Source organism: Fukomys damarensis, unplaced genomic scaffold (genome assembly GCF_012274545.1).
Source record: "Fukomys damarensis isolate Sample0158 unplaced genomic scaffold, DMR_v1.0_HiC HiC_scaffold_16, whole genome shotgun sequence".
NCBI lineage: Eukaryota > Metazoa > Chordata > Mammalia > Rodentia > Bathyergidae > Fukomys > Fukomys damarensis.
The window spans coordinates 66,789,481-66,802,722 of record NW_022900928.1 but is presented as its reverse complement, the minus strand read 5'-3'; the positions used below and the strand labels follow the sequence as shown (position 1 = coordinate 66,802,722).

General features: G+C 47.5%; 2 protein-coding genes across 3 annotated transcripts; both read left to right on the top strand.

Moving 5' to 3' along the window:
- Nucleotides 1–5,975: 5,975 nt before the first annotated feature.
- Nucleotides 5,976–11,911, top strand: Dpagt1 (dolichyl-phosphate N-acetylglucosaminephosphotransferase 1). 2 transcript variants are annotated; one of them, XM_010629285.3, is made up of 9 exons: nt 5,981–6,418; nt 6,740–6,860; nt 7,025–7,238; nt 7,561–7,707; nt 9,230–9,314; nt 10,131–10,319; nt 10,641–10,728; nt 10,895–11,050; nt 11,128–11,911. In XM_010629285.3, the coding sequence occupies exons 1-9, from the start codon at nt 6,258–6,260 to the stop codon at nt 11,191–11,193; spliced, it is 1,227 nt and encodes a 408-aa protein (XP_010627587.1). In that variant the 5' UTR covers nt 5,981–6,257; the 3' UTR covers nt 11,194–11,911. The 2 variants fall into 2 exon arrangements, with proteins under 2 accessions (XP_010627589.1, XP_010627587.1); XM_010629287.3 differs by lacking the exon at nt 11,128–11,911 and having other exon boundaries at nt 5,976–6,418; nt 10,641–10,747; nt 10,895–10,983.
- A 180-nt stretch (nt 11,912–12,091) lies between these two features.
- Nucleotides 12,092–13,236, top strand: LOC104865660 (histone H2AX). Its single transcript, XM_010629284.3, has one exon. The coding sequence runs from the start codon at nt 12,687–12,689 to the stop codon at nt 13,116–13,118; it is 432 nt and encodes a 143-aa protein (XP_010627586.1). The 5' UTR covers nt 12,092–12,686; the 3' UTR covers nt 13,119–13,236.
- The last annotated feature ends 6 nt before the right edge of the window (nt 13,237–13,242 follow it).

Sequence of the window (13,242 nt, the reverse complement as noted above, 5' to 3'; positions counted from 1 at the left end):
GGAGCACCTTCTGGAAAACGCTTAGGCTCGGCCAGAAGGGCTTCATTCAACTGGTTTCCAACTGTTTCCCATATTTCAGCGTTTATTTCTGCCTTATCACATAGCCATAGACAAACTGTGTCCCATGTACTACGTCTTTCCTTTTCCTCAGAGAGATGTTCCTCAACTTCATTAAGTGCCCGGCTCCGGGAAGGCTGCGTGCGCAGAGCTGACACTGACAACACCGCCGGCGCCCCGCCCCCACCCTCCCTTAAAGGAACCGCACCCGAGCCGGGCGGGGCGGCCCGGGGCTGAGAGCCAGAGGCAGGCGCGAGGAAGCGCTGCGAGCGGCGACGAAGGTTTCATCCTGCGGTCAGGGTGCAGTTTCTCGCCCAAATGCAAAGCGAGAGTAGCTTCACTTAAATAGGATGCTGCCTGTTTTCATGTATGCTTCTTAGATTTCTACAGGTTGGACGCTTAATGGGTTAAGAAAGAAGTGACCCCTGTGGACATCACCACCTCCTCCTCCTCCCAACACCCCTAAGCTCCGTAGCTTCTAGGCTCCTATTTCCTAGCTGAAGCTAAGCTGGGTAAGAAAGTGCAGGACATCTCTCCTAGATAGAGGCGGCTGTCAGAAGGCCAGCTGATACCCACCAAAAGAGAAAGCAGAATCTGAACTTGGTAGAGGTTGAAAATAGAACATGGAACACTGAGTTCCCTTCACCACCATCATCCTCCCTTACCCTTGGAGCTAGGACCCAGGAACACCCCCCATTAACCTCCTTGTTCGTGTGGGTTTGTTCTGGAGATATTTCCCATGCCTCGGGCTGTCTGCTTTTAAAAATAATACAGTACATTTCCATAGTAACAGCTCCTGCCTGCGGAGCACGTGTAGAGAGGGTGGTAATGAGAGGGGAGCTGGCAGTGTAGCAAAGGAATAAGCCAGGGCCTGGGTGGTGCAGGCCTGAATCCCAGCTACTGGGAAGGCTGAGACAGTATGCTTGCAAATTGGAGGCCAGAGCCTGGGCAACTTAGTGAGACCTTGTCTCAAAAAGTGTTGGGAATGTAGCTCAGTGCTCCCTAGGTTCAATCTGCATAGTCTTAGTTATTTGAGAAGCTAAGGCAAGAAGATCACTTGATCTAGGCATGGTGGCACATGCCTGTAATCCCATCACTCAAGAGGCTGAGACAACAGGATTGTGTGAGTTCCAGGTCAGCTTGGGCTACATAGAGAGTTCAAAGCCAGGCTGCACTATCCTGAACATCAACCTGGACAACTAGTGTTGCCTTGACTCAACCCCTCCTCCGCCAAAAAACAAAGATGAGTATGGTGGAGAACATCTGTAATCCAAACTAAGTATGTGTTATCTCAACAAGCTCCCAAGAAAATGATGTTGTAGGTACACTTGCCCAAACTCTGGCCTCAAGATCCACCCCTTTTCCTAGATTCAGGGGTAGATTCAATCCCCATAAAACTGGGGATTTTTCAAGGCCAGTCTGAACTACATAACAAGACTCTCAAAAACAAACAAGAGGAGGGCTGGGGATTTGGCTCATTGGTTCCACTGCCTGCCTTGCAAGCACAAGGGCCTGAGTTTGATCCCCAATACCATGAAAAAAAGGAAAAAACAAAACAAACAAACAAACAAACCAAGAGGTATGGGCCAGGGATTTACTCAGTGGCACTGTGCCTGCCTTGCAAGTGCAAGGTCCTGAGTTCGATCCTGGTACCAAACACAAACAAATAAACAAGAATGGCCCATCTTTGCTTCCTGTGGACAGCGGAAAGAAAAACTGACAAAAGGATCTCCTCATTCCCCCAGTCCTAAGGTCCTTTCTTCATACATACTGGACCCTTCTGTAGAGAGGTAGGAAGGGAAGGTGTTATCTTCCAAACCCACTTGGTTGTCTAAAGAATGGTCACAGGAGAGTGAACAATGCCTTCCAAAGTTGGAGTTGCAGGGTGAGGCGGAAGCTACAAGGTCAGCAACAGGGTTGCCTGAGGCAGAGCAGATGGTAGGGTGGCCCAAGGTGTCCTGGATTTCACTGTAAGGGATTGTGGGGAGGGAATGGGTGATGAGTTGGCCTTGTTGTGCCTCTCACTATCCACTGTCACAGATTCTCAACAACAGTGGGGCTGCCTAGTCTTAGTTTCTAATTTCAAGGGGAGCAGAAGATATGAAATCAAGGGAGTAATGAACTGAGGGCCAGAAAGCAGGCATGAAGAAAGCAGTCATGCAGGAAGTTGTTCAGGTGCAGGTCTTCACTATACGGACTCTTCCACCAAGAACCCTTCTTCAGGAACCCTAAGTCAGCCCAAGGAGCTCAGTTCTTTGATTCTTGGATTTATTCCCTCAGCTCCTCTACCAGGTGCCTGATCTTATGCTACCCTTCAGGCTTACATGAATCGCCCCATCTTTCCACCTGTTAGCTATACCACTAGCATTCATTTCATTGTGCTTTATTCCTCAGCTGTTTTCTATGGCTGCTTTTTCCACTCATCAGGATCCTGCCTAAGAGTGAGGACCATGTTTTATTCTCTTCCCTCATATTCAATCCAAGTGGTTAAATATTCTGGTATACTCCTTGGGGGAAGCAACTGCATTTATCACTTCGTGTTCCCCACAATACCTAAGAGTTTCCTATTCACATAACAGGGCTTTACAATTTGTAATTTTAAGAACTTTAGCTGGACATGGTGGTACCTGTAATCCCAGTACTCTGGGAGGCTGAGGCAGGAGGATCACAAGTTCAGTTGAGGCCCAGTCTACACAATTTAGTAAGAGTCTCTCAAAATAAAAAGTGGCTAAAATAAATAAATAAAAATTTAAAAGTGGCTGGTGGTAGTAATACATGCCTGTAATCCTAGCACTCAGGAAGCTGAGGCAGGAGGAGGATCACTGTGAGTTTGAGGCCAGCATGAGCTACATAGTGAATTCAAGTTCAGCTTGGAATACATAGCGAGACGATGTCTCAAAAATAAATAAATAGGGCGGGGGATTTAGCTCAGTGGTTCCGCCACCTGCCTTGTAAGCACAAGGACCCAAGTTCAATTCCTAGTACCAAAAAAATAAAAATAAATCAGAAATAAATAAATAGCTGGGGATTTAGCTCAGTGGTTCCACCGCCTGCCTTGCAAGCATCAGGACCCGAGTTCGATCTCTGGTACCAAAAAAAAGCACAAGGACCTGAGTTCCCTGGTACTCAAATAAATAAATAAATAAATAGTAAATAGTGGCTGACCAGGGATGTAGTTCAGTGACACCGCACCTACCTGGCAATCGCATGGTCCTGAGTTCAATTTCCAGGACTGAAAAATTACAAGGGTTGGGGAAATTGCTAAGTACAGAGGCCCTGGGTTCAATCCCCAGTACCACAAAGAAAGTCTAACAGAAAATATTCCAATATACATGTAAACATGGATTTCTGTATTATTTCCATCTTTCAAAAGTCACATTAAAAAAAAGTCACTGGACACATCAGCCCAGTGTCATTGCTTTCAGCTAATGACTTTTGCCAGCTAAACTGATGGGGAGGGATAGGAAGAAAGGGGAAAAAAAAAAAAAGTAACTGAACTTCCTGGACAGAGCCTCAAATAGGGTCCTGCAAGTGTAAGAGCCTCTGACTTATCCAGAGCTTTCATGGTTTTTTAGGCACTGTGAAACATTTTCAGGACAGGTTTTGTCAACTGATTGAATAGTGGACTGGCCTTGCTTACTGTGAGGTGCTCAGGGCTGCTTAGTGGAAGATGTGCATCTCAGACAGTCCTCAGTGCAGGGCCAGTGACACCTCAGCTCATCTGTGAATCCTAGTGAATGCTTTTCAGTGTTCAGGTAAAAGCTTTGAACTTCTACCAGGAAAGGTACAGAATTTCAATAGAGCCAGGCTTGTTTCTCTCTCTCTCTGATTAGTCTGATAATCAACTGGGTAGTTATCATCATGGGAGAAAGTTATTCTGATTATATGACAAGTACCCAAGTAATCATATTCTATTTTATTTATTTAGGTACAGGGAATTGAACTCAGGACTTTGCATTTACCAGGCAGGTGTGGTGCCCACTGAGCTACATCCCCCGTCCCAAGTGATCATTTTCTGATGGTAACATGTATATGTGGACGATGATCCCTACTATCTGAGCAAGTCCTCCCATGGGTGGGAGTGGGAGGGCTAATGATTTCTGGAAAGACACAAAGAGATCTTAGGGTTGTAAACAAGTCGGGAAGGAAGATTATTAGGATACACTTTCTAATAAAAAATACAGAGTTGTCCTTCAGAGCTCCAGGGAGTCTCAGCTTGCTCCTGATCAACAAGGTAGCTGAAGACTGCCTTCTCTGGGGATGCCACAAGTTCTTCCTTTCCATCTGCTCCTGGCACCTCACTCTATTTGGAAGGTGCTTTGGCTCTTATCACCTACTGAAATCTTTCAGGATAATACTCTACCTGGAGGTGCTCTTGTTTCCTCTGGCCACAACTAATTTCACCTTCCATGTGCAACTACTGGTTCTCTACCTCTTCCATATGCAAACTCATTATGTATGATGATGCCACACAAATATCCTGTGTCCTTATTCCCATGAGAACACTCCATGAAAAGTAAAACACTTTCCTCCAGGGAGATTGCACATGCATGAGCGTGCACACACACAGGAATATATATATATATATATCATATATATATATATATATGATATATATATGAAATACCCAGTTTATTATGACTAATCAGAGAGAGAAATAAACTTGACTCAATTGAAATTTTGTGCCTTTCTTGATAGGTGTCCAAAGCATTTGCCTGAATACTGAAGCAGAGTGGTCACTAGGATATAGATATATAGATGTGCCTTGTTATTGTTAATTAGAGTCACATCGAAGTAGAAGACATTTCACATCTGATTTTGAGGGAAAGAAGACTATATTTGGTCTAAAAAGTTATCCCCCAGTGACTCTCGGAACATATCATATTTGAAAGGATGGACAAAGTGGTAGGCTGACTCAGCTCCCTAACACCTTGGTTGGCAATTTCCTTTCTGAGGAATGGAAATCATTAGCTACATGTGGGGGAATGAAAGCTAATGAAGATGCAGGTTGGGCCGGAGATGTAGCTCAGTGGTTTTGCCACCTGCTCGCAAGTGCAAGGTCCCAAGTTCGACCTACGGTACCCATAAATAATAAATAAAAGACGCAGGTGAACTATTACGTGCAGGGGAACAGGGTTCAGAAAGAAACCTAGGAGATCTGCAGGTTCATGGAAAATCAGGTGTGGGTCTGGTTCTCCTGCTCTTTAGGACCTTCCCAACCCTTCAGCATCCACCTCCTTGTTGTAGGAGCTTGGCACAATGCAGTGATCCAAGACCAAGCTGAGATCCTAGGTTAAATCCGAGACCCGAAAGCACTTCCAGCTTCTTCTGCGGTGAAGTGCGCACTGGGTTGCCCGGCAACTAGCTACTGCAGTGGGGGCAGAAGGTGAGTGGAATGTTGAGGAAAAGTACCTGTATCTAGATTCAGAACAAGAAAGGTGGGAGGGGCTTTAGAATTTACATCATCCAAATTGCAGCTGCGTTTGTGAGACTCAAGTTGTCTCTACCTGGGCTTCCAACTAAGTTGGCAACAGGTTTCCTACAAAGAACAGGTGTGGCTCCAGCCTTCACACCTGCTACCTACCCTGGCTTCCAGGAAACATCTTGGCTCCAAGGCATCCCTGATTCAGCCTCTGGCACTGGCCCTTTAAATGTGACCTGCGGGGGTTGCCGGAGCTAAAACTGACGTGGAACCTCAGAGAGCAGTGTCAGACACGTGGTAGGAGGAGGCGTTCATTTTGAAACAGGGCAAAGGATATTTCCGCTGTGGGCTTTACATCTTTAATATAATGTTAGGTGGATACCCACTCTTGCTTCTTGTCTTTCTTTATTGCTTTCTCAATACTCTCGTGATACTTCTCTCGAAGAAAAATGTAGTTAAAAATTACACTTCTGTTCCTTTTCTAGTGCCCATATTAAAAATGGCGCCATCACCTTCTGGGACGTAGTTCATTTAGACTGAAGATCCGGGCGGAAACAGCGGGTAGGCAGGTGCGGCCGGACAGAGCCCAGGTTGCTTTACAAAACCTCTTGGGGAATCCCGAGAGCGAGTCAAGTCAGAGTTGGGTTTTGCTCCGCCTCGCATGGGAAGACTCCGCTTGTGAGGATCGGTCACTCCTTTACTGCTGAAACCTCGGGGCTGCTTCTCAGCTTGCCAGTTAGCTGAGTAGGCTGCGGAGCGGGACCTCTGGCCAGTCACCATGTGGGCCTTCCCCGAGGTGCCGATTCCGCTTCTGGTGAATTTGATCGTCTCGCTGTTGGGATTTGTGGCCACGCTCACCCTCATCCCGGCCTTCCGTGGCCACTTTATCGCTGCGCGCCTCTGTGGCCAGGACCTCAATAAAACCAACCGGCAGCAGATGTGAGCAGTGGCACACGGGTTGTCCCTAGCTGGGGTGGGGGGTGGGGGTGGGCAGGCGCGAGCACTGAGGTGCTTAAATGTAGGCTTGAACTGAGTCTAACCTGAGCTGTCCGGGACCCTGGGAAGTGATAGACAGAATTGGTTAGCACTGGGAATGATGGAGAAGGGAACCCAGGAGTGAATCAGGAACTCTAGCAGTAGTGTCTTCCACCCCCACTCCCAACAAACTATGGGGAAGACCTTTCGGGTTACCGTAATCTCTGGACTGAGTGACCACGCCCATTTCCTCTTCTTCCTCCACCCGCTTGTTTTGGTCTGCAGCCCAGAATCCCAGGGAGTCATCAGCGGTGCTGTTTTCCTCATCATCCTGTTCTGCTTCATCCCCTTCCCCTTCTTGAATTGCTTTGTGGAGGAGCAGTGTAAGGCATTCCCCCACCATGAAGTAAGTGGGTTAATGGGGGCGGCTGCCTGGGGCCTGGGAGCTAACAGAGAGTTGGGGTTGTTTGGACTTGGGAGGAGAGGCTGAGGAACCAGCGGAAATACAGAAATTCTTGAAAAGTTGAACGGGAGTAGGCTTGAGTTGTGACCTGCCTGAGCCTCCCCCAGTTTGTGGCCCTGATAGGTGCCCTCCTTGCCATCTGCTGCATGATTTTCTTGGGCTTCGCGGATGATGTCCTGAATCTACGCTGGCGCCATAAGCTGCTGCTGCCCACAGCTGCCTCCCTGCCTCTTCTTATGGTCTATTTTACCAACTTTGGCAACACAACAATTGTGGTACCCAAGCCCCTCCGCCCAATTCTTGGCCTGCATCTGGACTTGGGTGAGTATCCCTGCTGCCACTGTCCCTGTGGCACTTCGGGTCACCATCCCCCAAGATGCCCAGCAGAGCACCCTTCCTCATGTTCCACATTCCCCTGTTCCTGATGTAAGTCTCTGCTCAGATCCTCTCTGGTCTCTGCTTAGACCAGTCCTTCACCATGTGTTCTGTTCTCCGAATACCCTTAAATCCTTCCCTAGGCATCACTACTTCTTTGTTTGTTTCAGGGATTGAATTTAGGACCTTGCACTTGCTAGGCAGGTGTTGGAACCACTAAGCTAAATCCCCGGCCCTCACTACTTTTCATACTGTGCCTTCCTTGCAGGGATCCTGTACTATGTCTATATGGGGCTCCTGGCAGTGTTCTGTACCAATGCCATTAATATCCTAGCAGGAATTAATGGCCTAGAGGCTGGCCAGTCGCTAGTCATCTCTGCTTCCATCATTGTCTTCAACCTGGTAGAGCTGGAAGGTAGGTGGGATTGGAGAGAGAGAGAGAGAGAGAGAGAGAGACATCTCAGAATTGCCTGATATATACTTCTAAGGAATTCATGGGGGGGGACAATATGTAAGTAATTACAGAAAATAGGGAAAGCTATTTACTTTGTAAATAACAATGAAGAATTACTAAATGTGAGAAAGAAAAATAGCAGCCTGTCATATATAGCTGGGTTGCACAAGTAGCAAGACCATGATTGTTTCCTATTAGACATAAACAGTTTCCCAACATCAGAGAGGGGCTTTCTGATCATGGTGGAACAAGACAAAAATCAGACTTCTACTGTAATCAGGTCTGAGTACAGACAGAGGACAAGAACACAAAAGTAGTCAACATCCCCTCTTGTCTAATGTGAGAGATTGCAGTTTATTTGCAATAACAACTCAGTTCCTACTGCTTCTTAGGTAAAAATTAAGATGTTCAGTCAGAATTACTCCTGCTTTCTGACAACACCCAGTCCAGAGCACTTTTCCTTGAAGCTTCCCCAAAACTATCCAAAGTGAATCCAATAATAAGTCCCTCCTAATAACCCTTAGAGTGCTTGCCTAGCATGAGGCCCTGAGTTCAATCCCCAGCATCACACACACACACACACACACACACACACACACACACACACACACACACAAAACTCAGTTCACTGCTTCTTAGGTAAAAATTAAGATGTTCAGTCAAGCAATATTTATTTATTTTGGTTTTCTGGGACAGGGTCTCACTATATAGTTTAAGGTGGCCTTGAACAGTATGCAGCTCAGGCTGGTCTGAGATCCTCCTGCCTCAGCCTCTTTTAAGTGCTGAAATTCAAGCCGGGCATGATGGCGCAAGCCTGTAACCCCAGCATTTGGGAGACTGAGGCAGGAGGATCACTGTGAGTTCGAGACCGGCCTGGGCTACATAGTGAGTTCCAGGTCAGTCTCATCTACATAGTGAGACCCTGTCTCAAAAAAAAAAACAAAACAAAACAAAAAAAAAGTGCTGAAATTCAGGTGCGCATCACCAGGCCCAGCTAAGTAAGCAATTTTTAAACTAGGGATGGTGGCACATACCACTAATTCTAACACTAGGAGGATTAGGAGAATCACAGGTTTGAGCCTAGCCTTGGCACTTCGAGAATTCCTGTCTCAAAATACAAAATAAAAAGAGCTGGAGATGTAGACCAGTACTGGGGTCCAGGGACCCATGTGAAGGCTATGTTTGACATGTGTTATCATCAGTCCTGTGCCACACACTAGGTACTAAAGCTGGTGTTCAAGCCTAGCTCAGAATGTCTGGACAAATTGAAGACATTAACTAGTTCTTAAAGGTTTCATGAAAGTGGTGGGATACTGGGAACTGTGTGAGTGATATGGAAGGAGTGGTGGATTCTTGAAAGTGGCTTGGGTGAGGTGAGAAATACAGCTGGCAACAGAGATAGGCATAAGAAACAGACAAAATTAGCAGCATACGTAAGGGATATGGGTATTAACTTTTCCCTCTTGTTCCTTTATTTCCCCAGGTGATTATCGGGATGATCATGTCTTTTCCCTCTACTTCATGATACCATTTTTTTTCACTACCTTGGGATTGCTCTACCATAACTGGTAAGGAGGCCTGTGGCTAAGGGAGACAACTATCTGATCACATGGCAAAGATGGTCCTGATCTTAACCCAGCTTCTGATGGAGAGGCTGAACTTGTACGTGGTTTTGCTCAGTGTTTTCTAGGTGTTCAGTTGGTAGTATTCTGGCATTATTTTTGTATGTATGTATTTATTTATTATTTTTAAAAATATCAGGGATTGAACTTGGGTGCTTGTGCTTGTGAGGCAAATGGCAGAACCACTGAGCTAAATCCCCAGCACATGTATTTATTTATTTTTTGTGCAACACCAGGGATCAAACCCATGGCCTCCTGAATGCTAGGCAAGTGCCTTAGTACTGAGTTATACCCTCAGCCCAAGATTTGGTCTTTTCTCAGCAGTTGGAGACAAGTGCTATGGAGCCCCAGAAATAATTATGGGAACTTGGGTTCTGCAAAGTTGCTGGGACAGCTGGACCACCTTTCAGTCAGAGCTAGGGTCAGGGTAGCCAGGCACATTGGCATGTACCTGTAATCGCAGCCCTTGGGAGACTAAGGCAGGATCGGTACCATGAGTTCAAGGCTACATAGCAAGTTCAAGGCCAGCTTGGTCTACATAGTGAGACCCTGTCTCAAACACAACACAGGGCTGGGAATTAACTCAATGGTGCTGTGCCTGCCTTGCAAGTGCAAGGTTCTGAGTTCGATCCTCAGTGCTGCAAAACAACAACAACAACAAAAAGAACTAGGGTCCAGGTTAGCCCAGTACCTATTGTTTGAGATGTGAGAAAGGGTTGTTAATGCCTCTTGCCATTGGCTCAGATCCTTTCCCCTACACAGGTACCCATCGCGGGTGTTTGTGGGAGACACCTTCTGTTACTTTGCTGGCATGACCTTTGCCGTGGTAGGCATCTTGGGACACTTCAGCAAGACCATGCTACTCTTCTTCATGCCACAGGTGTTCAACTTCCTCTACTCACTGCCTCAGCTCCTGCATATCATTCCCTGCCCTCGCCACCGTATACCCAGGTAGCCATTTGGGGGCCTGAAAGAGATATCAAAGCCTTTCACTTGGGATATCTAAAGCCAGTCTGTACATTTGCCATGCAAAGGATGTGGGGCCAAAGAAAGGCTAATTCTTTCCATGTAGGTAGTCCTTTTAAGTTTACAAAACACATTTACTTACATAATCTTATTTGATGCTCACAGTAGTTCTGATTATACAGTAGGAAGCATCAGAGCTAGAAATAGATCTCACTCCATGTTCAGTGCTTTTCCTAGTAAATAACCCCAGGGTGGAAAGTTCTTCGAGTAGTGGCACAGTCGCATGAAAGTATTTTCCCCCTACAGACTCAATACCAAGACAGGCAAACTGGAGATGAGCTATTCCAAGTTCAAGACCAACAGCCTCTCTCTCTTGGGCACCTTTATTTTAAAGGTAACAAGGTAACAAGGAGGTAAGGCCCCAGGCCACACCATCCTGAACTTGGGAAATGGGGGACCCAGACCTACATTAGATCCAGGGAGAGCTTGGAAGCATTAAGCAGATCTGTTCCTGAAATGCAGTTATTAGCTGAAGTTCTGTCCACCTGTGCTCCCTGTAGGTAGCAGAGAGACTCCAGCTAGTGACAGTGCGCCAGAGTGAGGATGGGGATGGTACCTTCACTGAGTGTAACAACATGACCCTCATCAACTTGCTACTTAAAATCTTTGGGCCCATACATGAAAGGAACCTCACACTGTTCCTGCTGCTGCTACAGGTGAGTTTGGGGCTGAGTTTGTGCTTCCTTATTTCCCATTCTCCATGTTTCTTATTCTAGTGCATTTCTCCTTGCAGATACTGGGCAGTGCTGTCACCTTTTCCATTCGGTACCAGCTTGTCCGACTCTTCTATGATGTTTGAGTTCCTGAAGATTGCCCTTTAGCACACCACTCCAGGGGTCCTAACTGGGGCCAGCCTGTTTGGTCACTGAGTAGGCCTCTCCCAATCTTTACTCTCCTCCAGGTTTTATTCCCAGCATTTTCCTTTTCCTGTGATTATTGACATTCGGGGCCTTATTTGTCCTCCAGTGACCTTTTTTTTGTGATACCGGGAATTGAACTCAGGACTTTGTGCTTACAAGGCAGGTGCAGAACCACTGAGCTAAATCCCCAACCTCCTCCAGTGACTATTAATTGGACTTTACCTATGGCCTTCAAGTTGCCACTCTCCCTCTCCATCAAGCCTAAGGCGGGATGTAGCAGCTTCTATGCAGATATCCACAACTCAGCTTTCAGAGTCCTAACCCTCAAGGAATATGCTGGGCCTTGAGGTAAAACCTGGGCTAGGGCTAGGACACTGGCTCAAAGGTGACTTGACATTTGAATGTAAATTAAGTGTTCTGATTGGGAAGACAGAAGGAGAGCCCGATGGTGACAATAAAGTGTTACCTTTTTCTTGTTGTTCCTGTAGGTGAATTTCCTATATGAGCATTTTAAGATAGATTGGGAGAGCTGGTGGAGGTTCTTTTTCCAAGGATGTCTATCTCTGCCCTAGCAGACCCCTTTTAGCAAGAAGTGAGAAGAACTGAGCCATGTGTGGTGGTGCACACCTGTAAACCCAGCATTCAGGAGGATGAGGCAGGAGGATTGCCTCAAGTTAGAGGCCAGCCTGACATACATAATGAGACCCTGTCTCAAAACAAAAACAACCATAGTGAAATCCTCTCTCTCAAAAAATAAATAAGTAAATTAGAAAGAAAAGAAAAAGAAAAAGAAAAAACTGAACAGAACCAAGTCCGGTCAAAACATGTCGAATGTTGGAAATACTGACATTGTAGGTGGCATGAAGGGCTGGTAAAATCTATTTGCTGGAAGATGGTTGAACTTTCAGGTCTCATTTCTTCTGTTTTCCCCTTTGCTAAATAAGAGGGAGTGGGGAGTGACTAGACCTAAGAGGAGAGGAAAAGGAAGTTGTAGTATTAACCCCTTTTTGAAATCCTAGGTCAGCACAAAATTTGCCAAAGGCTAAGTGGCTTCAGATGCCACTCTCTTCCGGTTCTGGTTTCCCGCTGTAGCGTTTAAATCTCGCGCGCTTTCCCTAGATTGGCCACCTCTGGAGGAGGTTGGCAGACTACGTGCTGTCACTTCTCCTCGCCGACTTCCCCCGGCAAAAGGTTTTCAAATTCTACCAATCGCTGGGCGCGCTCCCTCAGCCGAGGCACGCCAGGGAAGGGTTAACCACAACCAACCAGAGGCGTGTATTAAGGGAAAAGAACCAATCAGGGTTACCACGGGGGTGTGCCCTGGGAGCTATAAAGGCGGCCCTTAACGCGCGCGGCAGCAGTTGTGCTGCGGCGGGTTGCGTTAGTACTGTCCTTTGGAGGCGCTGCTCTTCACCGGTCTACCTCTTTCACTATGTCCGGCCGGGGCAAGACTGGCGGCAAGGCCCGCGCCAAGGCCAAATCTCGCTCTTCGCGCGCCGGCCTCCAGTTCCCGGTGGGCCGCGTACACCGACTGCTACGGAAAGGCCACTACGCCGAGCGGGTGGGCGCCGGCGCGCCGGTGTACCTGGCTGCGGTGCTCGAGTACCTCACCGCCGAGATCCTGGAGCTGGCGGGCAACGCGGCCCGCGACAACAAGAAGACGCGAATCATTCCTCGCCACCTGCAGCTGGCCATCCGTAACGACGAAGAGCTCAACAAGCTGCTGGGCGGCGTGACGATCGCCCAGGGAGGCGTCCTGCCCAACATCCAGGCCGTGCTGCTGCCCAAGAAGACGAGCGCCACCGTGGGGCCAAAGGCGCCGGCGAGCGGCAAGAAGGCCACGCAGGCCTCTCAGGAATACTGAGGGCCCCCGCGCCGGTCCCCGGCCCTCCTCATGCCACCACCACAAAGGCCCTTTTAAGGGCCACCATCGCCTCACAGAAAGAGCTGAGCCACGCGGAGCTGCGGAAACGGCGGCCGCGCCCCCC